This window comes from Stegodyphus dumicola, chromosome 8 (genome assembly GCF_044657685.1).
Source record: "Stegodyphus dumicola isolate Sdum_Otavi_A_Nest chromosome 8, ASM4465768v1".
NCBI classification, from domain to species: domain Eukaryota; kingdom Metazoa; phylum Arthropoda; class Arachnida; order Araneae; family Eresidae; genus Stegodyphus; species Stegodyphus dumicola.
In genome coordinates, this window is record NC_140775.1 from 168,450,486 (window position 1) to 168,473,276 (window position 22,791).

Consider the following 22,791-nt stretch of genomic DNA (forward strand, 5'->3'; position numbering starts at 1 on the left):
TCAGATCATTGATTCATCATATAAAACAAAGAATTTATCGAAGCTACTAATCGTTTTTAGATTCTTGGCAAAAACAAACAATATGGGATGTACTTGCTAAGTTTTTACGGCACCTTTAGATATCGTAGATTATTTGTGTTTTGTAAAGGAAGAAATACAAAGTGCTTCTGATGTCGTATTACAGTCGTCCGAAAAAAATGAATTTTTTTATTACTAATAATGACATGAGTAGGACAGTGACTTAGAAAATACGGCGTTCGCAACGAATGAAAATACAGCGAAACTAAATAAATATCATTGAATTCGAATATTCGTTTTATTGAAAGTGTTCTTATGTAAAAATAAATGAGCTACGCGTTCTGCTTTATGTATCTTTCAGGATTTTTTGTGTTTCATTATAGAGAGCTGTTCCCAAAATTACAGATTAAAAGGAATTCGTAAAATTGAAAGTTTTTCAGAATTTTCGTCGGATACCCGAGGAATTATTACATACATATGTCTTAGTGCATAATATTTCCTCGGGTAATGTGTTTTTATGTGCCGTGTTATTCTCTTTACTTTACTAACCCAATTTTCTTTGATTTTATTATTTATATTCTGTGATGTCTTGAGATTCGTAGAGAAGAGTTCTCACGGTCGTTTTTATAATTTCGTTATTTTTGCAATATCCTAATTTTTATGTTACTCAGTTCCCAGGCTTGGCTTTCCGGGACCTTCTTTAATTGTGTTTCTTTTCTGCTAGCTTTTATATTTTATTCTATTTATTTATTTATTCATTTATTTTTTTTAAGCTGCTAAATTAATTTTAGTTTTACTTGGACACGCCCGGCTCGCTGGCTCGTGTCGTTTGTTGTTGGAAGGGATGCGCCCGCTTTTCTTCATAAGGTTCAAGAAATCAGCCGGAAGGGCTGAGCCCGTATAAAGGAAAACAAAGCAAAACAAATCATATGTGTTAGCATTTGAAACTGCAGCAAGGTTCCAATTACCGCAAATGATCAATGGAATGTCCTTGTACGTTTCCATTAGTTTTGAACAGTTCAAATTCAGAGTTAATTGTAAATTCTGCAATTTAAGAGGAAGTAAAATATTTGATAGACAGAAGATTTTCGATCACAACATATCTAAGAAATTCGCGGAATAATGACTGAAAGTTAAATTGAATTCGGAATTCAACTTAGGAATTAGTGAAATCTAAATAAACGCTATTGGCAAAGTTCTGTTACGAACCTTGAGTTTAAGAGAAAGAATATTTCCCATTTCGTAATTTATATATTCTTTACCGACAGATGAATATTTAATATCCTAGAAACGCAAACAAGAATTGAGGCTTTTATGTCCGAAATATTCAGACTGGGTTCTGTATCTGTAGACACTTTCAAAACTCTCGTGTTATGTTCTATTTCGGAAAATTACTGCAAATGTAAAGACAAATAACATACCTCCTGCAGCAGCGGCAGCAGCAGCGGCGGCGGCGGCAGCAGCTTGTTGGTCTTGATCTTGTTGTCCTGCACCAGCTCCTGCTCCAGCAGCAGCAGCAGCTCCCGCAGCACCAGCACCACGTCCGTATCCTCCATAACCTTGGGCAGCAGCGGCAGCGGCGGCAGCAGCGGCGGCGGCGGCAGCAGCTCCCTGGTCTTGTCTTTGTTGCCCTGCACCAGCTCCTGCTCCAGCAGCAGCAGCAGCAGCGCCCGCAGCACCAGCACCTTGTCCGTAACCACCTCTACCTCCATAACCTTGGGCAGCAGCGGCGGCAGCAGCAGCGGCGGCAGCGGCAGACGCTCCTTGGTCTTGTCCTTGTTGTCCTGCACCAGCTCCTGCAGCAGCAGCAGATGCGGCACCAGCTCCAGCTCCACGACCTCCGTATCCACCACCGTATCCTCTACCTCCATAACCTTGAGAAAATAGAAATGTTATGATTTAAATAAACACTCGGTATTTCGGTTACAATATATTACAACTAAATAGAAGACAAGATTCTACACTTTTCAGTGTTTCTTCAGAACATTATCAAAATTCAGTACAGTTTTAGAAGCTAATATTTGCTTCATACATCAAAGAAAATTGAGAAGTTTCGTACCTTAAAATTTTTATGTTTGGCCAAGCAAACCACTCTTTTGAGTATAGCAGAGAATTCGTACCGCGTTTAAGAGGAAACTGTCTTAATTTTAAAATATTACTCTCCGTTTAAAAGGCTGCAATAATTATTACATATTCGATATAAGTACTCTCGCTCCAATCCGTAAAGCGTCTGTAAATATAATCCGAGGTATGTAAAACTTTCTCTTAATGAGGTGCCTGGTGATACAGGATTAGATGATTGAAAAATACAAATGAAAATGTGTTGTCGACGTCTTCAGTTACCTAAACACATAATGTATCGAATGCATCTGATCTACGTGTTAACCTTGGGAGTTTCTAAAGTTAATTAGTTATGATTTTATGAATAGATAAAAGAGGACGTATAATTGGTATTAAAAATAGGTATCTCTTTACTAAACTTGAACATAATATCAGATCATTGATTCATCATATGAAACAAAGAATTTATCGAAGCTACTAATCGTTTTTAGATTCTTGGCAAAAACAAACAATATGGGATGTACTTGCTAAGTTTTTACGGCACCTTTAGATATCGTAGATTATTTGTGTTTTGTAAAGGAAGAAATACAAAGTGCTTCTGATGTCGTATTACAGTCGTCCGAAAAAAATGAATTTTTTTATTACTAATAATGACATGAGTAGGACAGTGACTTAGAAAATACGGCGTTCGCAACGAATGAAAATACAGCGAAACTAAATAAATATCATTGAATTCGAATATTCGTTTTATTGAAAGTGTTCTTATGTAAAAATAAATGAGCTACGCGTTCTGCTTTATGTATCTTTCAGGATTTTTTGTGTTTCATTATAGAGAGCTGTTCCCAAAATTACAGATTAAAAGGAATTCGTAAAATTGAAAGTTTTTCAGAATTTTCGTCGGATACCCGAGGAATTATTACATACATATGTCTTAGTGCATAATATTTCCTCGGGTAATGTGTTTTTATGTGCCGTGTTATTCTCTTTACTTTACTAACCCAATTTTCTTTGATTTTATTATTTATATTCTGTGATGTCTTGAGATTCGTAGAGAAGAGTTCTCACGGTCGTTTTTATAATTTCGTTATTTTTGCAATATCCTAATTTTTATGTTACTCAGTTCCCAGGCTTGGCTTTCCGGGACCTTCTTTAATTGTGTTTCTTTTCTGCTAGCTTTTATATTTTATTCTATTTATTTATTTATTCATTTATTTTTTTTAAGCTGCTAAATTAATTTTAGTTTTACTTGGACACGCCCGGCTCGCTGGCTCGTGTCGTTTGTTGTTGGAAGGGATGCGCCCGCTTTTCTTCATAAGGTTCAAGAAATCAGCCGGAAGGGCTGAGCCCGTATAAAGGAAAACAAAGCAAAACAAATCATATGTGTTAGCATTTGAAACTGCAGCAAGGTTCCAATTACCGCAAATGATCAATGGAATGTCCTTGTACGTTTCCATTAGTTTTGAACAGTTCAAATTCAGAGTTAATTGTAAATTCTGCAATTTAAGAGGAAGTAAAATATTTGATAGACAGAAGATTTTCGATCACAACATATCTAAGAAATTCGCGGAATAATGACTGAAAGTTAAATTGAATTCGGAATTCAACTTAGGAATTAGTGAAATCTAAATAAACGCTATTGGCAAAGTTCTGTTACGAACCTTGAGTTTAAGAGAAAGAATATTTCCCATTTCGTAATTTATATATTCTTTACCGACAGATGAATATTTAATATCCTAGAAACGCAAACAAGAATTGAGGCTTTTATGTCCGAAATATTCAGACTGGGTTCTGTATCTGTAGACACTTTCAAAACTCTCGTGTTATGTTCTATTTCGGAAAATTACTGCAAATGTAAAGACAAATAACATACCTCCTGCAGCAGCGGCAGCAGCAGCGGCGGCGGCGGCAGCAGCTTGTTGGTCTTGATCTTGTTGTCCTGCACCAGCTCCTGCTCCAGCAGCAGCTGCAGCTCCCGCAGCACCAGCACCACGTCCGTATCCTCCATAACCTTGGGCAGCAGCGGCAGCGGCGGCAGCAGCGGCGGCGGCGGCAGCAGCTCCCTGGTCTTGTCTTTGTTGCCCTGCACCAGCTCCTGCTCCAGCAGCAGCAGCAGCAGCGCCCGCAGCACCAGCACCTTGTCCGTAACCACCTCTACCTCCATAACCTTGGGCAGCAGCGGCGGCAGCAGCAGCGGCGGCAGCGGCAGACGCTCCTTGGTCTTGTCCTTGTTGTCCTGCACCAGCTCCTGCAGCAGCAGCAGATGCGGCACCAGCTCCAGCTCCACGACCTCCGTATCCACCACCGTATCCTCTACCTCCATAACCTTGAGAAAATAGAAATGTTATGATTTAAATAAACACTCGGTATTTCGGTTACAATATATTACAACTAAATAGAAGACAAGATTCTACACTTTTCAGTGTTTCTTCAGAACATTATCAAAATTCAGTACAGTTTTAGAAGCTAATATTTGCTTCATACATCAAAGAAAATTGAGAAGTTTCGTACCTTAAAATTTTTATGTTTGGCCAAGCAAACCACTCTTTTGAGTATAGCAGAGAATTCGTACCGCGTTTAAGAGGAAACTGTCTTAATTTTAAAATATTACTCTCCGTTTAAAAGGCTGCAATAATTATTACATATTCGATATAAGTACTCTCGCTCCAATCCGTAAAGCGTCTGTAAATATAATCCGAGGTATGTAAAACTTTCTCTTAATGAGGTGCCTGGTGATACAGGATTAGATGATTGAAAAATACAAATGAAAATGTGTTGTCGACGTCTTCAGTTACCTAAACACATAATGTATCGAATGCATCTGATCTACGTGTTAACCTTGGGAGTTTCTAAAGTTAATTAGTTATGATTTTATGAATAGATAAAAGAGGACGTATAATTGGTATTAAAAATAGGTATCTCTTTACTAAACTTGAACATAATATCAGATCATTGATTCATCATATGAAACAAAGAATTTATCGAAGCTACTAATCGTTTTTAGATTCTTGGCAAAAACAAACAATATGGGATGTACTTGCTAAGTTTTTACGGCACCTTTAGATATCGTAGATTATTTGTGTTTTGTAAAGGAAGAAATACAAAGTGCTTCTGATGTCGTATTACAGTCGTCCGAAAAAAATGAATTTTTTTTATTACTAATAATGACATGAGTAGGACAGTGACTTAGAAAATACGGCGTTCGCAACGAATGAAAATACAGCGAAACTAAATAAATATCATTGAATTCGAATATTCGTTTTATTGAAAGTGTTCTCATGTAAAAATAAATGAGCTACGCGTTCTGCTTTATGTATCGTTCAGGATTTTTTGTGTTTCATTATAGAGAGCTGTTCCCAAAATTACAGATTAATAGGAATTCGTAAAATTGAAAGTTTTTCAGAATTTTCGTCGGATACCCGAGGAATTATTACATACATATGTCTTAGTACATAATATTTCCTCGGGTAATGTGTTTTTATGTGCCGTGTTATTCTCTTTACTTTACTAACCCAATTTTCTTTGATTTTATTATTTATATTCTGTGATATCTTGAGATTCGTAGAGAAGAGTTCTCACGGTCGTTTTTATAATTTCGTTATTTTTGCATTATCCTAATTTTTATCTTACTCAGTTCCCAGGCTTGGCTTTTCGGAACGTTCTTTAATTGTGTTTTTCTGCTAGTTTTTATATTTTATTCTATTTATTTATTTATTTATTTATTTATTGTTAAGCTGCTAAACTAATTTTAGTTTTACTTGGACACGGCCGGCTCGCTGGCTCGTGTCGTTTGTTGTTGGAAGGGATGCGCCCGCTTTCCTTCATAAGGTTCAACATATCAGGCGGAAGGGCTGAGCCCGTATAAAGGAAAACAAAGCAAAACAAATCATATGTGTTAGCATTTGAAACTGCAGCAAGGTTCCAATTACCGCAAATGATCAATGGAATGTCCTTGTACATTTCCATTAGTTTTGAACAGTTCAAATTCAGAGTTAATTGTACATTCTGCAATTTAAGTGGAAGTAAAATATTTGATAGGCAAAAGATTTTCGATCACAACATATTTAAGAAATTCGCGGAATAATGACTGAAAGTTAAATTGAATTCGGAATTCAACTTAGAAATTAGTGAAATCTAATTAAACGCTATTGGCAAAGTTCTGTTACGAACCTTGAGTGTAAGAGAAAGAATATTTCCCAATTTATATATTCTTTACCGACAGATGAATATTTAATATCCTAGAAACGCAAACAAGAATTGAGGCTTCTATGTCTGAAATATTCAGACTGGGTTCTGTATCTGTAGACACTTTCAAAACTCTCGTGTTATGTTCTATTTCGGAAAATTACTGCAAATGTAAAGACAAATAACATACCTCCTGCAGCAGCGGCAGCAGCAGCGGCGGCGGCGGCAGCAGCTTGTTGGTCTTGATCTTGTTGTCCTGCACCAGATCCTGCTCCAGCAGCAGCAGCAGCAGCGCCCGCAGCACCAGCACCACGTCCGTATCCTCCTCTACCTCCGTAACCTTGGGCAGCAGCGGCAGCGGCAGCAGCGGCGGCAGCAGCTCCCTGGTCTTGTCTTTGTTGCCCTGCACCAGCTCCTGCTCCAGCAGCAGCAGCAGCAGCGCCCGCAGCACCAGCAGCTTGTCCGTAACCACCTCTACCTCCATAACCTTGGGCAGCAGCGGCGGCAGCAGCAGCGGCGGCGGCAGCGGCAGACGCTCCTTGATCTTGTCCTTGTTGTCCTGCACCAGCTCCTGCAGCAGCAGCAGATGCGGCACCAGCTCCAGCTCCACGACCTCCGTATCCACCACCGTATCCTCTACCTCCATAACCTTGAGAAAATAGAAATGTTATGATTTAAATAAACACTCGGTATTTCGGTTACAATATATTACAACTAAATAGAAGACAAGATTCTACACTTTTCAGTGTTTCTTCAGAACATTATCAAAATTCAGTACAGTTTTAGAAGCTAATATTTGCTTCATACATCAAAGAAAATTGAGAAGTTTCGTACCTTAAAATTTTTATGTTTGGCCAAGCAAACCACTCTTTTGAGTATAGCAGAGAATTCGTACCGCGTTTAAGAGGAAACTGTCTGAATTCTAAAATATTACTCTCCGTTTAAAAGGCTGCAATAATTATTACATATTCGATATAAGTACTCTCGCTCCAATCCGTAAAGCGTCTGTAAATATTATCCTAGGTATGTAAAACTTTCTCTTAATGAGGTGCCTGGTGATACAGGATTAGATGATTAAAAAATGCAAATGAAAATGTGTTGTCGACGTCTTCAGTTACCTAAACACATAATGTATCGAATGCATCTGATCTACGTGTTAACCTTGGGAGTTTCTAAAGTTAATTAGTTATGATTTTATGAATAGATAAAAGAGGACGTATAATTGGTATTAAAAATAGGTATCTCTTTCCTAAACTTGAACATAATTTCAGATCATTGATTCATCATATGAAACAAAGAATTTATCGAAGCTACTAATCGTTTTTAGATTCTTGGCAAAAACAAACAATATGGGATGTACTTGCTAAGTTTTTACGGCACCTTTAGATATCGTAGATTATTTGTGTTTTGTAAAGGAAGAAATACAAAGTGCTTCTGATGTCGTATTACAGTCGTCCGAAGAAAATGAATTTTTTTATTACTAATAATGACATGAGTAGGACAGTGACTTAAAAAATACGGCGTTCGCAACGAATGAAAATACAGCGAAACTAAATAAATATCATTGAATTCGAATATTCGTTTTATTGAAAGTGTTCTTATGTAAAAATAAATGAGCTACGCGTTCTGCTTTATGTATCTTTCAGGATTTTTTGTGTTTCATTATAGAGAGCTGTTCCCAAAATTAAAGATTAAAAGGAATTCGTAAAATTGAAAGTTTTTCAGAATTTTCGTCGGATACCCGAGGAATTATTACATACATATGTCTTAGTGCATAATATTTCCTCGGGTAATGTGTTTTTATGTGCCGTGTTATTCTCTTTACTTTACTAACCCAATTTTCTTTGATTTTATTATTTATATTCTGGGATGTCTTGAGATTCGTAGAGAAGAGTTCTCACGGTCGTTTTTATAATTTCGTTATTTTTGCAATATCCTAATTTTTATGTTACTCAGTTCCCAGGCTTGGCTTTCCGGGACCTTCTTTAAATGTGTTTTTTTTCTGCTAGCTTTTATATTTTATTCTATTTATTTATTTATTCATTTATTTTTTGTTAAGCTGCTAAATTAATTTTAGTTTTACTTGGACACGCCCGGCTCGCTGGCTCGTGTCGTTTGTTGTTGGAAGGGATGCGCCCGCTTTTCTTCATAAGGTTCAAGAAATCAGCCGGAAGGGCTGAGCCCGTATAAAGGAAAACAAAGCAAAACAAATCATATGTGTTAGCATTTGAAACTGCAGCAAGGTTCCAATTACCGCAAATGATCAATGGAATGTCCTTGTACGTTTCCATTAGTTTTGAACAGTTCAAATTCAGAGTTAATTGTAAATTCTGCAATTTAAGTGGAAGTAAAATATTTGATAGACAGAAGATTTTCGATCACAACATATCTAAGAAATTCGCGGAATAATGACTGAAAGTTAAATTGAATTCGGAATTCAACTTAGAAATTAGTGAAATCTAATTAAACGCTATTGGCAAAGTTCTGTTACGAACCTTGAGTTTAAGAGAAAGAATATTTCCCATTTCGTAATTTATATATTCTTTACCGACAGATGAATATTTAATATCCTAGAAACGCAAACAAGAATTGAGGCTTTTATGTCCGAAATATTCAGACTGGGTTCTGTATCTGTAGACACTTTCAAAACTCTCGTGTTATGTTCTATTTCGGAAAATTACTGCAAATGTAAAGACAAATAACATACCTCCTGCAGCAGCGGCAGCAGCAGCGGCGGCGGCGGCAGCAGCTTGTTGGTCTTGATCTTGTTGTCCTGCACCAGATCCTGCTCCAGCAGCAGCAGCAGCAGCGCCCGCAGCACCAGCACCACGTCCGTATCCTCCTCTACCTCCGTAACCTTGGGCAGCAGCGGCAGCGGCAGCAGCGGCGGCAGCAGCACCCTGGTCTTGTCTTTGTTGCCCTGCACCAGCTCCTGCTCCAGCAGCAGCAGCGCCCGCAGCACCAGCACCTTGTCCGTAACCACCTCTACCTCCATAACCTTGGGCAGCAGCGGCGGCAGCAGCAGCGGCGGCGGCAGCGGCAGACGCTCCTTGGTCTTGTCCTTGTTGTCCTGCACCAGCTCCTGCAGCAGCAGCAGATGCGGCACCAGCTCCAGCTCCACGACCTCCGTATCCACCACCGTATCCTCTACCTCCATAACCTTGAGAAAATAGAAATGTTATGATTTAAATAAACACTCGGTATTTCGGTTAAAATATATTACAACTAAATAGAAGAAGACAAGATTCTACACTTTTTAGTGATTCTTCAGAACATTATCAAAATTCAGTACAGTTTTAGAAGCTAATATTTGCTTCATACATCAAAGAAAATTGAGAAGTTTCGTACCTTAAAATTTTTATGTTTGGCCAAGCAAACCACTGTTTTGAGTATAGCAGAGAATTCGTACCGCGTTTAAGAGGAAACTGTCTGAATTCTAAAATATTACTCTCCGTTTAAAAGGCTGCAATAATTATTACATATTCGATATAAGTACTCTCGCTCCAATCCGTAAAGCGTCTGTAAATATTATCCTAGGTATGTAAAACTTTCTCTTAATGAGGTGCCTGGTGATACAGGATTAGATGATTAAAAAATGCAAATGAAAATGTGTTGTCGACGTCTTCAGTTACCTAAACACATAATGTATCGAATGCATCTGATCTACGTGTTAACCTTGGGAGTTTCTAAAGTTAATTAGTTATGATTTTATGAATAGATAAAAGAGGACGTATAATTGGTATTAAAAATAGGTATCTCTTTACTAAACTTGAACATAATTTCAGATCATTGATTCATCATATGAAACAAAGAATTTATCGAAGCTACTACTCGTTTTTAGATTCTTGGCAAAAACAAACAATATGGGATGTCCTTGCTAAGTTTTTACGGCACCTTTAGATATCGTAGATTATTTGTGTTTTGTAAAGGAAGAAATACAAAGTGCTTCTGATGTCGTATTACAGTCGTCCGAAAAAAATGAATTTTTTTATTAATAATAATGACATGAGTAGGACAGTGACTTAGAAAATACGGCGTTCGCAACGAATGAAAATACAGCGAAACTAAATAAATATCATTGAATTCGAATATTCGTTTTATTGAAAGTGTTCTTATGTAAAAATAAATGAGCTACGCGTTCTGCTGTATGTTTCTTTCAGGATTTTTTGTGTTTCATTATAGAGAGCTGTTCTCAAAATTACAGATTAATAGGAATTCGTAAAATTGAAAGTTTTTCAGAATATTCGTCGGATACCCGAGGAAATATTACATACATATGTCTTAGTACATAATATTTCCTCGGGTAATGTGTTTTTATGTGCCGTGTTATTCTCTTTACTTTACTAACCCAATTTTCTTTGATTTTATTATTTATATTCTGTGATATCTTGAGATTCGTAGAGAAGAGTTCTCACGGTCGTTTTTATAATTTCGTTATTTTTGCATTATCCTAATTTTTATCTTACTCAGTTCCCAGGCTTGGCTTTTCGGGACGTTCTTTAATTGTGTTTTTTCTGCTAGTTTTTATATTTTATTCTATTTATTTATTTATTTATTGTTAAGCTGCTAAACTAATTTTAGTTTTACTTGGACACGGCCGGCTCGCTGGCTCGTGTCGTTTGTTGTTGGAAGGGATGCGCCCGCTTTTCTTCATAAGGTTCAACATATCAGGCGGAAGGGCTGAGCCCGTATAAAGGAAAACAAAGCAAAACAAATCATATGTGTTAGCATTTGAAACTGCAGCAAGGTTCCAATTACCGCAAATGATCAATGGAATGTCCTTGTACGTTTCCATTAGTTTTGAACAGTTCAAATTCAGAGTTAATTGTACATTCTGCAATTTAAGTGGAAGTAAAATATTTGATAGGCAAAAGATTTTCGATCACAACATATCTAAGAAATTCGCGGAATAATGACTGAAAGTTAAATTGAATTCGGAATTCAACTTAGAAATTAGTGAAATCTAATTAAACGCTATTGGCAAAGTTCTGTTACGAACCTTGAGTGTAAGAGAAAGAATATTTCCCATTTCGTAATTTATATATTCTTTACCGACAGATGAATATTTAATATCCTAGAAACGCAAACAAGAATTGAGGCTTCTATGTCTGAAATATTCAGACTGGGTTCTGTATCTGTAGACACTTTCAAAACTCTCGTGTTATGTTCTATTTCGGAAAATTACTGTAAATGTAAAGACAAATAACATACCTCCTGCAGCAGCGGCAGCAGCAGCGGCGGCGGCGGCGGCAGCAGCTTGTTGGTCTTGATCTTGTTGTCCTGCACCAGATCCTGCTCCAGCAGCAGCAGCAGCAGCACCCGCAGCACCAGCACCACGTCCGTATCCTCCTCTACCTCCGTAACCTTGGGCAGCAGCGGTAGCGGCAGCAGCGGCGGCAGCAGCTCCCTGGTCTTGTCTTTGTTGCCCTGCACCAGCTCCTGCTCCAGCAGCAGCAGCAGCAGCGCCCGCAGCACCAGCACCTTGTCCGTAACCACCTCTACCTCCATAACCTTGGGCAGCAGCGGCGGCAGCAGCAGCGGCGGCGGCAGCGGCAGACGCTGCTTGGTCTTGTCCTTGTTGTCCTGCACCAGCTCCTGCAGCAGCAGCAGATGCGGCACCAGCTCCAGCTCCACGACCTCCGTATCCACCACCGTATCCTCTACCTCCATAACCTTGAGAAAATAGAAATGTTATGATTTAAATAAACACTCGGTATTTCGGTTACAATATATTACAACTAAATAGAAGAAAACAAGATTCTACACTTTTTAGTGATTCTTCAGAACATTATCAAAATTCAGTACAGTTTTAGAAGCTAATATTTGCTTCATACATCAAAGAAAATTGAGAAGTTTCGTACCTTAAAATTTTTATGTTTGGCCAAGCAAACCACTCTTTTGAGTATAGCAGAGAATTCGTACCGCGTTTAAGAGGAAACTGTCTTAATTTTAAAATATTACTCTCCGTTTAAAAGGCTGCAATAATTATTACATATTCGATATAAGTACTCTCGCTCCAATCCGTAAAGCGTCTGTAAATATAATCCGAGGTATGTAAAACTTTCTCTTAATGAGGTGCCTGGTGATACAGGATTAGATGATTAAAAAATACAAATGAAAATGTGTTGTCGACGCCTTCAGTTACTTAACACATAATGTATCGAATGCATCTGATCTACGTGTTAACCTTGGGAGTTTCTAAAGTTAATTAGTTATGATTTTATGAATAGATAAAAGAGGACGTATAATTGGTATTAAAAATAGGTATCTCTTTACTAAACTTGAACATAATTTCAGATCATTGATTCATCATATGAAACAAAGAATTTATCGAAGCTACTACTCGTTTTTAGATTCTTGGCAAAAACAAACAATATGGGATGTCCTTGCTAAGTTTTTACGGCACCTTTAGATATCGTAGATTATTTGTGTTTTGTAAAGGAAGAAATACAAAGTGCTTCTGATGTCGTATTACAGTCGTCCGAAAAAAATGAATTTTTTTATTAATAATAATGACGTGAGTAGGACAGTGACTTAGAAAATACGGCGTTCGCAACGAATGAAAATACAGCGAAACTAAATAAATATCATTGAATTCGAATATTCGTTTTATTGAAAGTGTTCTTATGTAAAAATAAATGAGCTACGCGTTCTGCTGTATGTTTCTTTCAGGATTTTTTGTGTTTCATTATAGAGAGCTGTTCTCAAAATTACAGATTAATAGGAATTCGTAAAATTGAAAGTTTTTCAGAATATTCGTCGGATACCCGAGGAAATATTACATACATATGTCTTAGTACATAATATTTCCTCGGGTAATGTGTTTTTATGTGCCGTGTTATTCTCTTTACTTTACTAACCCAATTTTCTTTGATTTTATTATTTATATTCTGTGATATCTTGAGATTCGTAGAGAAGAGTTCTCACGGTCGTTTTTATAATTTCGTTATTTTTGCATTATCCTAATTTTTATCTTACTCAGTTCCCAGGCTTGGCTTTTCGGGACGTTCTTTAATTGTGTTTTTTCTGCTAGTTTTTATATTTTATTCTATTTATTTATTTATTTATTGTTAAGCTGCTAAACTAATTTTAGTTTTACTTGGACACGGCCGGCTCGCTGGCTCGTGTCGTTTGTTGTTGGAAGGGATGCGCCCGCTTTTCTTCATAAGGTTCAACATATCAGGCGGAAGGGCTGAGCCCGTATAAAGGAAAACAAAGCAAAACAAATCATATGTGTTAACATTTGAAACTGCAGAAAGGTTCCAATTACCGCAAATGATCAATGGAATGTCCTTGTACGTTTCCATTAGTTTTGAACAGTTCAAATTCAGAGTTAATTGTACATTCTGCAATTTAAGTGGAAGTAAAATATTTGATAGGCAAAAGATTTTCGATCACAACATATCTAAGAAATTCGCGGAATAATGACTGAAAGTTAAATTGAATTCGGAATTCAACTTAGAAATTAGTGAAATCTAATTAAACGCTATTGGCAAAGTTCTGTTACGAACCTTGAGTGTAAGAGAAAGAATATTTCCCATTTCGTAATTTATATATTCTTTACCGACAGATGAATATTTAATATCCTAGAAACGCAAACAAGAATTGAGGCTTCTATGTCTGAAATATTCAGACTGGGTTCTGTATCTGTAGACACTTTCAAAACTCTCGTGTTATGTTCTATTTCGGAAAATTACTGCAAATGTAAAGACAAATAACATACCTCCTGCAGCAGCGGCAGCAGCAGCGGCGGCGGCGGCAGCAGCTTGTTGGTCTTGATCTTGTTGTCCTGCACCAGATCCTGCTCCAGCAGCAGCAGCAGCAGCGCCCGCAGCACCAGCACCACGTCCGTATCCTCCTCTACCTCCGTAACCTTGGGCAGCAGCGGCAGCGGCAGCAGCGGCGGCAGCAGCTCCCTGGTCTTGTCTTTGTTGCCCTGCACCAGCTCCTGCTCCAGCAGCAGCAGCAGCAGCAGCGCCCGCAGCACCAGCACCTTGTCCGTAACCACCTCTACCTCCATAACCTTGGGCAGCAGCGGCGGCAGCAGCAGCGGCGGCGGCAGCGGCAGACGCTCCTTGGTCTTGTCCTTGTTGTCCTGCACCAGCTCCTGCAGCAGCAGCAGATGCGGCACCAGCTCCAGCTCCACGACCTCCGTATCCACCACCGTATCCTCTACCTCCATAACCTTGAGAAAATAGAAATGTTATGATTTAAATAAACACTCGGTATTTCGGTTACAATATATTACAACTAAATAGAAGACAAGATTCTACACTTTTCAGTGTTTCTTCAGAACATTATCAAAATTCAGTACAGTTTTAGAAGCTAATATTTGCTTCATACATCAAAGAAAATTGAGAAGTTTCGTACCTTAAAATTTTTATGTTTGGCCAAGCAAACCACTCTTTTGAGTATAGCAGAGGATTCGTACCGCGTTTAAGAGGAAACTGTCTTAATTTTAAAATATTACTCTCCGTTTAAAAGGCTGCAATAATTATTACATATTCGATATAAGTACTCTCGCTCCAATCCGTAAAGCGTCTGTAAATATAATCCGAGGTATGTAAAACTTTCTCTTAATGAGGTGCCTGGTGATACAGGATTAGATGATTAAAAAATACAAATGAAAATGTGTTGTCGACGTCTTCAGTTACCTAAACACATAATGTATCGAATGCATCTGATCTACGTGTTAACCTTGGGAGTTTCTAAAGTTAATTAGTTATGATTTTATGAATAGATAAAAGAGGACGTATAATTGGTATTAAAAATAGGTATCTCTTTCCTAAACTTGAACATAATTTCAGATCATTGATTCATCATATGAAACAAAGAATTTATCGAAGCTACTACTCGTTTTTAGATTCTTGGCAAAAACAAACAATATGGGATGTCCTTGCTAAGTTCTTACGGCACCTTTAGATATCGTAGATTATTTGTGTTTTGTAAAGGAAGAAATACAAAGTGCTTCTGATGTCGTATTACAGTCGTCCGAAAAAAATGAATTTTTTTATTAATAATAATGACATGAGTAGGACAGTGACTTAGAAAATACGGCGTTCGCAACGAATGAAAATACAGCGAAACTAAATAAATATCATTGAATTCGAATATTCGTTTTATTGAAAGTATTCTTATGTAAAAATAAATCAGCTACGCGTTCTGCTGTATGTTTCTTTCAGGATTTTTTGTGTTTCATTATAGAGAGCTGTTCTCAAAATTACAGATTAATAGGAATTCGTAAAATTGAAAGTTTTTCAGAATATTCGTCGGATACCCGAGGAAATATTACATACATATGTCTTAGTACATAATATTTCCTCGGGTAATGTGTTTTTATGTGCCGTGTTATTCTCTTTACTTTACTAACCCAATTTTCTTTGATTTTATTATTTATATTCTGTGATATCTTGAGATTCGTAGAGAAGAGTTCTCACGGTCGGTTTTATAATTTCGTTATTTTTGCATTATCCTAATTTTTATCTTACTCAGTTCCCAGGCTTGGCTTTTCGGGACGTTCTTTAATTGTGTTTTTTCTGCTAGTTTTTATATTTTATTCTATTTATTTATTTATTTATTTATTTATTGTTAAGCTGCTAAACTAATTTTAGTTTTACTTGGACACGGCCGGCTCGCTGGCTCGTGTCGTTTGTTGTTGGAAGGGATGCGCCCGCTTTTCTTCATAAGGTTCAACATATCAGGCGGAAGGGCTGAGCCCGTATAAAGGAAAACAAAGCAAAACAATTCATATGTGTTAGCATTTGAAACTGCAGCAAGGTTCCAATTACCGCAAATGATCAATGGAATGTCCTTGTACGTTCCCATTAGTTTTGAACAGTTCAAATTCAGAGTTAATTGTACATTCTGCAATTTAAGTGGAAGTAAAATATTTGATAGGCAAAAGATTTTCGATCACAACATATCTAAGAAATTCGCGGAATAATGACTGAAAGTTAAATTGAATTCGGAATTCAACTTAGAAATTAGTGAAATCTAATTAAACGCTATTGGCAAAGTTCTGTTACGAACCTTGAGTGTAAGAGAAAGAATATTTCCCAATTTATATATTCTTTACCGACAGATGAATATTTAATATCCTAGAAACGCAAACAAGAATTGAGGCTTCTATGTCTGAAATACTCAGACTGGGTTCTGTATCTGTAGACACTTTCAAAACTCTCGTGTTATGTTCTATTTCGGAAAATTACTGCAAATGTAAAGACAAATAACATACCTCCTGCAGCAGCGGCAGCAGCAGCGGCGGCGGCGGCAGCAGCTTGTTGGTCTTGATCTTGTTGTCCTGCACCAGCTCCTGCTCCAGCAGCAGCAGCAGCAGCAGCGCCCGCAGCACCAGCACCACGTCCGTATCCTCCATAACCTTGGGCAGCAGCGGCAGCGGCGGCAGCAGCGGCGGCGGCGGCAGCAGCTCCCTGGTCTTGTCTTTGTTGCCCTGCACCAGCTCCTGCTCCAGCAGCAGCAGCAGCAGCGCCCGCAGCACCAGCACCTTGTCCGTAACCACCTCTACCTCCATAACCTTGGGCAGCAGCGGCGGCAGCAGCAGCGGCGGCGGCAGCGGCAGACGCTCCTTGGTCTTGTCCTTGTTGTCCTGCACCAGCTCCTGCAGCAGCAGCAGATGCGGCACCAGCTCCAGCTCCACGACCTCCGTATCCACCACCGTATCCTCTACCTCCATAACCTTGAGAAAATAGAAATGTTATGATTTAAATAAACACTCGGTATTTCGGTTACAATATATTACAACTAAATAGAAGACAAGATTCTACACTTTTCAGTGTTTCTTCAGAACATTATCAAAATTCAGTACAGTTTTAGAAGCTAATATTTGCTTCATACATCAAAGAAAATTGAGAAGTTTCGTACCTTAAAATTTTTATGTTTGGCCAAGCAAACCACTCTTTTGAGTATAGCAGAGAATTCGTACCGCGTTTAAGAGGAAACTGTCTTAATTTTAAAATATTACTCTCCGTTTAAAAGGCTGCAATAATTATTACATATTCGATATAAGTACTCTCGCTCCAATCCGTAAAGCGTCTGTAAATATAATCCGAGGTATGTAAAACTTTCTCTTAATGAGGTGCCTGGTGATACAGGATTAGATGATTAAGAAATACAAATGAAAATGTGTTGTCGACGTCTTCAGTTACCTAAACACATAATGTATCGAATGCATCTGATCTACGTGTTAACCTTGGGAGTTTCTAAAGTTAATTAGTTATGATTTTATGAATAGATAAAAGAGGACGTATAATTGGTATTAAAAATAGGTATCTCTTTCCTAAACTTGAACATAATTTCAGATCATTGATTCATCATATGAAACAAAGAATTTATCGAAGCTACTACTCGTTTTTAGATTCTTGGCAAAAACAAACAATATGGGATGTCCTTGCTAAGTTCTTACGGCACCTTTAGATATCGTAGATTATTTGTGTTTTGTAAAGGAAGAAATACAAAGTGCTTTTGATGTCGTATTACAGTCGTCCGAAAAAAATGAATTTTTTTATTAATAATAATGACATGAGTAGGACAGTGACTTAGAAAATACGGCGTTCGCAACGAATGAAAATACAGCGAAACTAAATAAATATCATTGAATTCGAATATTCGTTTTATTGAAAGTATTCTTATGTAAAAATAAATCAGCTACGCGTTCTGCTGTATGTTTCTTTCAGGATTTTTTGTGTTTCATTATAGAGAGCTGTTCTCAAAATTACAGATTAATAGGAATTCGTAAAATTGAAAGTTTTTCAGAATATTCGTCGGATACCCGAGGAAATATTACATACATATGTCTTAGTACATAATATTTCCTCGGGTAATGTGTTTTTATGTGCCGTGTTATTCTCTTTACTTTACTAACCCAATTTTCTTTGATTTTATTATTTATATTCTGTGATATCTTGAGATTCGTAGAGAAGAGTTCTCACGGTCGTTTTTATAATTTCGTTATTTTTGCATTATCCTAATTTTTATCTTACTCAGTTCCCAGGCTTGGCTTTTCGGGACGTTCTTTAATTGTGTTTTTTCTGCTAGTTTTTATATTTTATTCTATTTATTTATTTATTTATTTATTTATTGTTAAGCTGCTAAACTAATTTTAGTTTTACTTGGACACGGCCGGCTCGCTGGCTCGTGTCGTTTGTTGTTGGAAGGGATGCGCCCGCTTTTCTTCATAAGGTTCAACATATCAGGCGGAAGGGCTGAGCCCGTATAAAGGAAAACAAAGCAAAACAAATCATATGTGTTAGCATTTGAAACTGCAGCAAGGTTCCAATTACCGCAAATGATCAATGGAATGTCCTTGTACGTTCCCATTAGTTTTGAACAGTTCAAATTCAGAGTTAATTGTACATTCTGCAATTTAAGTGGAAGTAAAATATTTGATAGGCAAAAGATTTTCGATCACAACATATCTAAGAAATTCGCGGAATAATGACTGAAAGTTAAATTGAATTCGGAATTCAACTTAGAAATTAGTGAAATCTAATTAAACGCTATTGGCAAAGTTCTGTTACGAACCTTGAGTGTAAGAGAAAGAATATTTCCCATTTCGTAATTTATATATTCTTTACCGACAGATGAATATTTAATATCCTAGAAACGCAAACAAGAATTGAGGCTTCTATGTCTGAAATACTCAGACTGGGTTCTGTATCTGTAGACACTTTCAAAACTCTCGTGTTATGTTCTATTTCGGAAAATTACTGCAAATGTAAAGACAAATAACATACCTCCTGCAGCAGCGGCAGCAGCAGCGGCGGCGGCGGCAGCAGCTTGTTGGTCTTGATCTTGTTGTCCTGCACCAGCTCCTGCTCCAGCAGCAGCAGCAGCGCCCGCAGCACCAGCACCACGTCCGTATCCTCCATAACCTTGGGCAGCAGCGGCAGCGGCGGCAGCAGCGTCGGCGGAGGCAGCAGCTCCCTGGTCTTGTCTTTGTTGCCCTGCACCAGCTCCTGCTCCAGCAGCAGCAGCAGCAGCGCCCGCAGCACCAGCACCTTGTCCGTAACCACCTCTACCTCCATAACCTTGGGCAGCAGCGGCGGCAGCAGCAGCGGCGGCGGCAGCGGCAGACGCTCCTTGGTCTTGTCCTTGTTGTCCTGCACCAGCTCCTGCAGCAGCAGCAGATGCGGCACCAGCTCCAGCTCCACGACCTCCGTATCCACCACCGTATCCTCTACCTCCATAACCTTGAGAAAATAGAAATGTTATGATTTAAATAAACACTCGGTATTTCGGTTACAATATATTACAACTAAATAGAAGACAAGATTCTACACTTTTCAGTGTTTCTTCAGAACATTATCAAAATTCAGTACAGTTTTAGAAGCTAATATTTGCTTCATACATCAAAGAAAATTGAGAAGTTTCGTACCTTAAAATTTTTATGTTTGGCCAAGCAAACCACTCTTTTGAGTATAGCAGAGAATTCGTACCGCGTTTAAGAGGAAACTGTCTTAATTTTAAAATATTACTCTCCGTTTAAAAGGCTGCAATAATTATTACATATTCGATATAAGTACTCTCGCTCCAATCCGTAAAGCGTCTGTAAATATAATCCGAGGTATGTAAAACTTTCTCTTAATGAGGTGCCTGGTGATACAGGATTAGATGATTAAGAAATACAAATGAAAATGTGTTGTCGACGTCTTCAGTTACCTAAACACATAATGTATCGAATGCATCTGATCTACGTGTTAACCTTGGGAGTTTCTAAAGTTAATTAGTTATGATTTTATGAATAGATAAAAGAGGACGTATAATTGGTATTAAAAATAGGTATCTCTTTACTAAACTTGAACATAATTTCAGATCATTGATTCATCATATGAAACAAAGAATTTATCGAAGCTACTACTCGTTTTTAGATTCTTGGCAAAAACAAACAATATGGGATGTCCTTGCTAAGTTTTTACGGCACCTTTAGATATCGTAGATTATTTGTGTTTTGTAAAGGAAGAAATACAAAGTGCTTCTGATGTCGTATTACAGTCGTCCGAAAAAAATGAATTTTTTTATTAATAATAATGACATGAGTAGGACAGTGACTTAGAAAATACGGCGTTCGCAACGAATGAAAATACAGCGAAACTAAATAAATATCATTGAATTCGAATATTCGTTTTATTGAAAGTGTTCTTATGTAAAAATAAATGAGCTACGCGTTCTGCTGTATGTTTCTTTCAGGATTTTTTGTGTTTCATTATAGAGAGCTGTTCTCAAAATTACAGATTAATAGGAATTCGTAAAATTGAAGGTTTTTCAGAATATTCGTCGGATACCCGAGGAAATATTACATACATATGTCTTAGTACATAATATTTCCTCGGGTAATGTGTTTTTATGTGCCGTGTTATTCTCTTTACTTTACTAACCCAATTTTCTTTGATTTTATTATTTATATTCTGTGATATCTTGAGATTCGTAGAGAAGAGTTCTCACGGTCGTTTTTATAATTTCGTTATTTTTGCATTATCCTAATTTTTATCTTACTCAGTTCCCAGGCTTGGCTTTTCGGGACGTTCTTTAATTGTGTTTTTTCTGCTAGTTTTTATATTTTATTCTATTTATTTATTTATTTATTTATTTATTGTTAAGCTGCTAAACTAATTTTAGTTTTACTTGGACACGGCCGGCTCGCTGGCTCGTGTCGTTTGTTGTTGGAAGGGATGCGCCCGCTTTTCTTCATAAGGTTCAACATATCAGGCGGAAGGGTTGAGCCCGTATAAAGGAAAACAAAGCAAAACAAATCATATGTGTTAGCATTTGAAACTGCAGCAAGGTTCCAATTACCGCAAATGATCAATGGAATGTCCTTGTACGTTTCCATTAGTTTTGAACAGTTCAAATTCAGAGTTAATTGTACATTCTGCAATTTAAGTGGAAGTAAAATATTTGATAGGCAAAAGATTTTCGATCACAACATATCTAAGAAATTCGCGGAATAATGACTGAAAGTTAAATTGAATTCGGAATTCAACTTAGAAATTAGTGAAATCTAATTAAACGCTATTGGCAAAGTTCTGTTACGAACCTTGAGTGTAAGAGAAAGAATATTTCCCATTTCGTAATTTATATATTCTTTACCGACAGATGAATATTTAATATCCTAGAAAGGCAAACAAGAATTGAGGCTTCTATGTCTGAAATACTCAGACTGGGTTCTGTATCTGTAGACACTTTCAAAACTCTCGTGTTATGTTCTATTTCGGAAAATTACTGCAAATGTAAAGACAAATAACATACCTCCTGCAGCAGCGGCAGCAGCAGCGGCGGCGGCGGCAGCAGCTTGTTGGTCTTGATCTTGTTGTCCTGCACCAGCTCCTGCTCCAGCAGCAGCAGCGCCCGCAGCACCAGCACCACGTCCGTATCCTCCATAACCTTGGGCAGCAGCGGCAGCGGCGGCAGCAGCGGCGGCGGAGGCAGCAGCTCCCTGGTCTTGTCTTTGTTGCCCTGCACCAGCTCCTGCTCCAGCAGCAGCAGCAGCAGCGCCCGCAGCACCAGCACCTTGTCCGTAACCACCTCTACCTCCATAACCTTGGGCAGCAGCGGCGGCAGCAGCAGCGGCGGCGGCAGCGGCAGACGCTCCTTGGTCTTGTCCTTGTTGTCCTGCACCAGCTCCTGCAGCAGCAGCAGATGCGGCACCAGCTCCAGCTCCACGACCTCCGTATCCACCACCGTATCCTCTACCTCCATAACCTTGAGAAAATAGAAATGTTATGATTTAAATAAACACTCGGTATTTCGGTTACAATATATTACAACTAAATAGAAGACAAGATTCTACACTTTTCAGTGTTTCTTCAGAACATTATCAAAATTCAGTACAGTTTTAGAAGCTAATATTTGCTTCATACATCAAAGAAAATTGAGAAGTTTCGTACCTTAAAATTTTTATGTTTGGCCAAGCAAACCACTCTTTTGAGTATAGCAGAGAATTCGTACCGCGTTTAAGAGGAAACTGTCTTAATTTTAAAATATTACTCTCCGTTTAAAAGGCTGCAATAATTATTACATATTCGATATAAGTACTCTCGCTCCAATCCGTAAAGCGTCTGTAAATATAATCCGAGGTATGTAAAACTTTCTCTTAATGAGGTGCCTGGTGATACAGGATTAGATGATTAAGAAATACAAATGAAAATGTGTTGTCGACGTCTTCAGTTACCTAAACACATAATGTATCGAATGCATCTGATCTACGTGTTAACCTTGGGAGTTTCTAAAGTTAATTAGTTATGATTTTATGAATAGATAAAAGAGGACGTATAATTGGTATTAAAAATAGGTATCTCTTTACTAAACTTGAACATAATTTCAGATCATTGATTCATCATATGAAACAAAGAATTTATCGAAGCTACTACTCGTTTTTAGATTCTTGGCAAAAACAAACAATATGGGATGTCCTTGCTAAGTTTTTACGGCACCTTTAGATATCGTAGATTATTTGTGTTTTGTAAAGGAAGAAATACAAAGTGCTTCTGATGTCGTATTACAGTCGTCCGAAAA

At 37.8% G+C, this 22,791-nt stretch overlaps 3 protein-coding genes across 3 annotated transcripts in view; all 3 read right to left on the reverse strand.

Annotated features, from left to right (window-relative positions):
• Positions 1 to 22,791, reverse strand: part of LOC118205238 (uncharacterized) — a gene marked incomplete at its 5' end in the record, with an annotated part of 146,283 nt that overhangs the window by 8,700 nt on the left and 114,792 nt on the right. The gene's annotated exons all lie outside the window — the stretch shown is intronic.
• LOC146996028 (uncharacterized) overlaps positions 1 to 22,791 on the reverse strand; it is a 32,832-nt gene that overhangs the window by 6,177 nt on the left and 3,864 nt on the right. Inside the window, exons 2-10 of the mRNA XM_085822887.1 lie at positions 21,526 to 21,978; positions 21,367 to 21,388; positions 19,355 to 19,469; positions 19,014 to 19,294; positions 16,843 to 16,957; positions 16,496 to 16,782; positions 14,332 to 14,446; positions 13,985 to 14,271; positions 11,473 to 11,934 (exon numbers count right to left, since the gene is read on the reverse strand). Of these exons, the coding sequence (XP_085679013.1) occupies positions 11,473 to 11,934; positions 13,985 to 14,271; positions 14,332 to 14,446; positions 16,496 to 16,782; positions 16,843 to 16,957; positions 19,014 to 19,294; positions 19,355 to 19,469; positions 21,367 to 21,388; positions 21,526 to 21,975 (2,134 nt within the window). The 5' untranslated portion in view covers positions 21,976 to 21,978. The remainder of the gene's footprint in view (positions 1 to 11,472; positions 11,935 to 13,984; positions 14,272 to 14,331; positions 14,447 to 16,495; positions 16,783 to 16,842; positions 16,958 to 19,013; positions 19,295 to 19,354; positions 19,470 to 21,366; positions 21,389 to 21,525; positions 21,979 to 22,791) is intronic.
• LOC146996029 (uncharacterized) lies at positions 8,904 to 9,903 on the reverse strand. The gene is made up of 2 exons (XM_085822888.1): positions 9,894 to 9,903; positions 8,904 to 9,421 (listed from the first exon to the last, which is right to left on the reverse strand). Exons 1-2 carry the CDS (start codon positions 9,901 to 9,903, stop codon positions 8,919 to 8,921), a joined length of 513 nt encoding a protein of 170 aa, XP_085679014.1. The 3' UTR covers positions 8,904 to 8,918.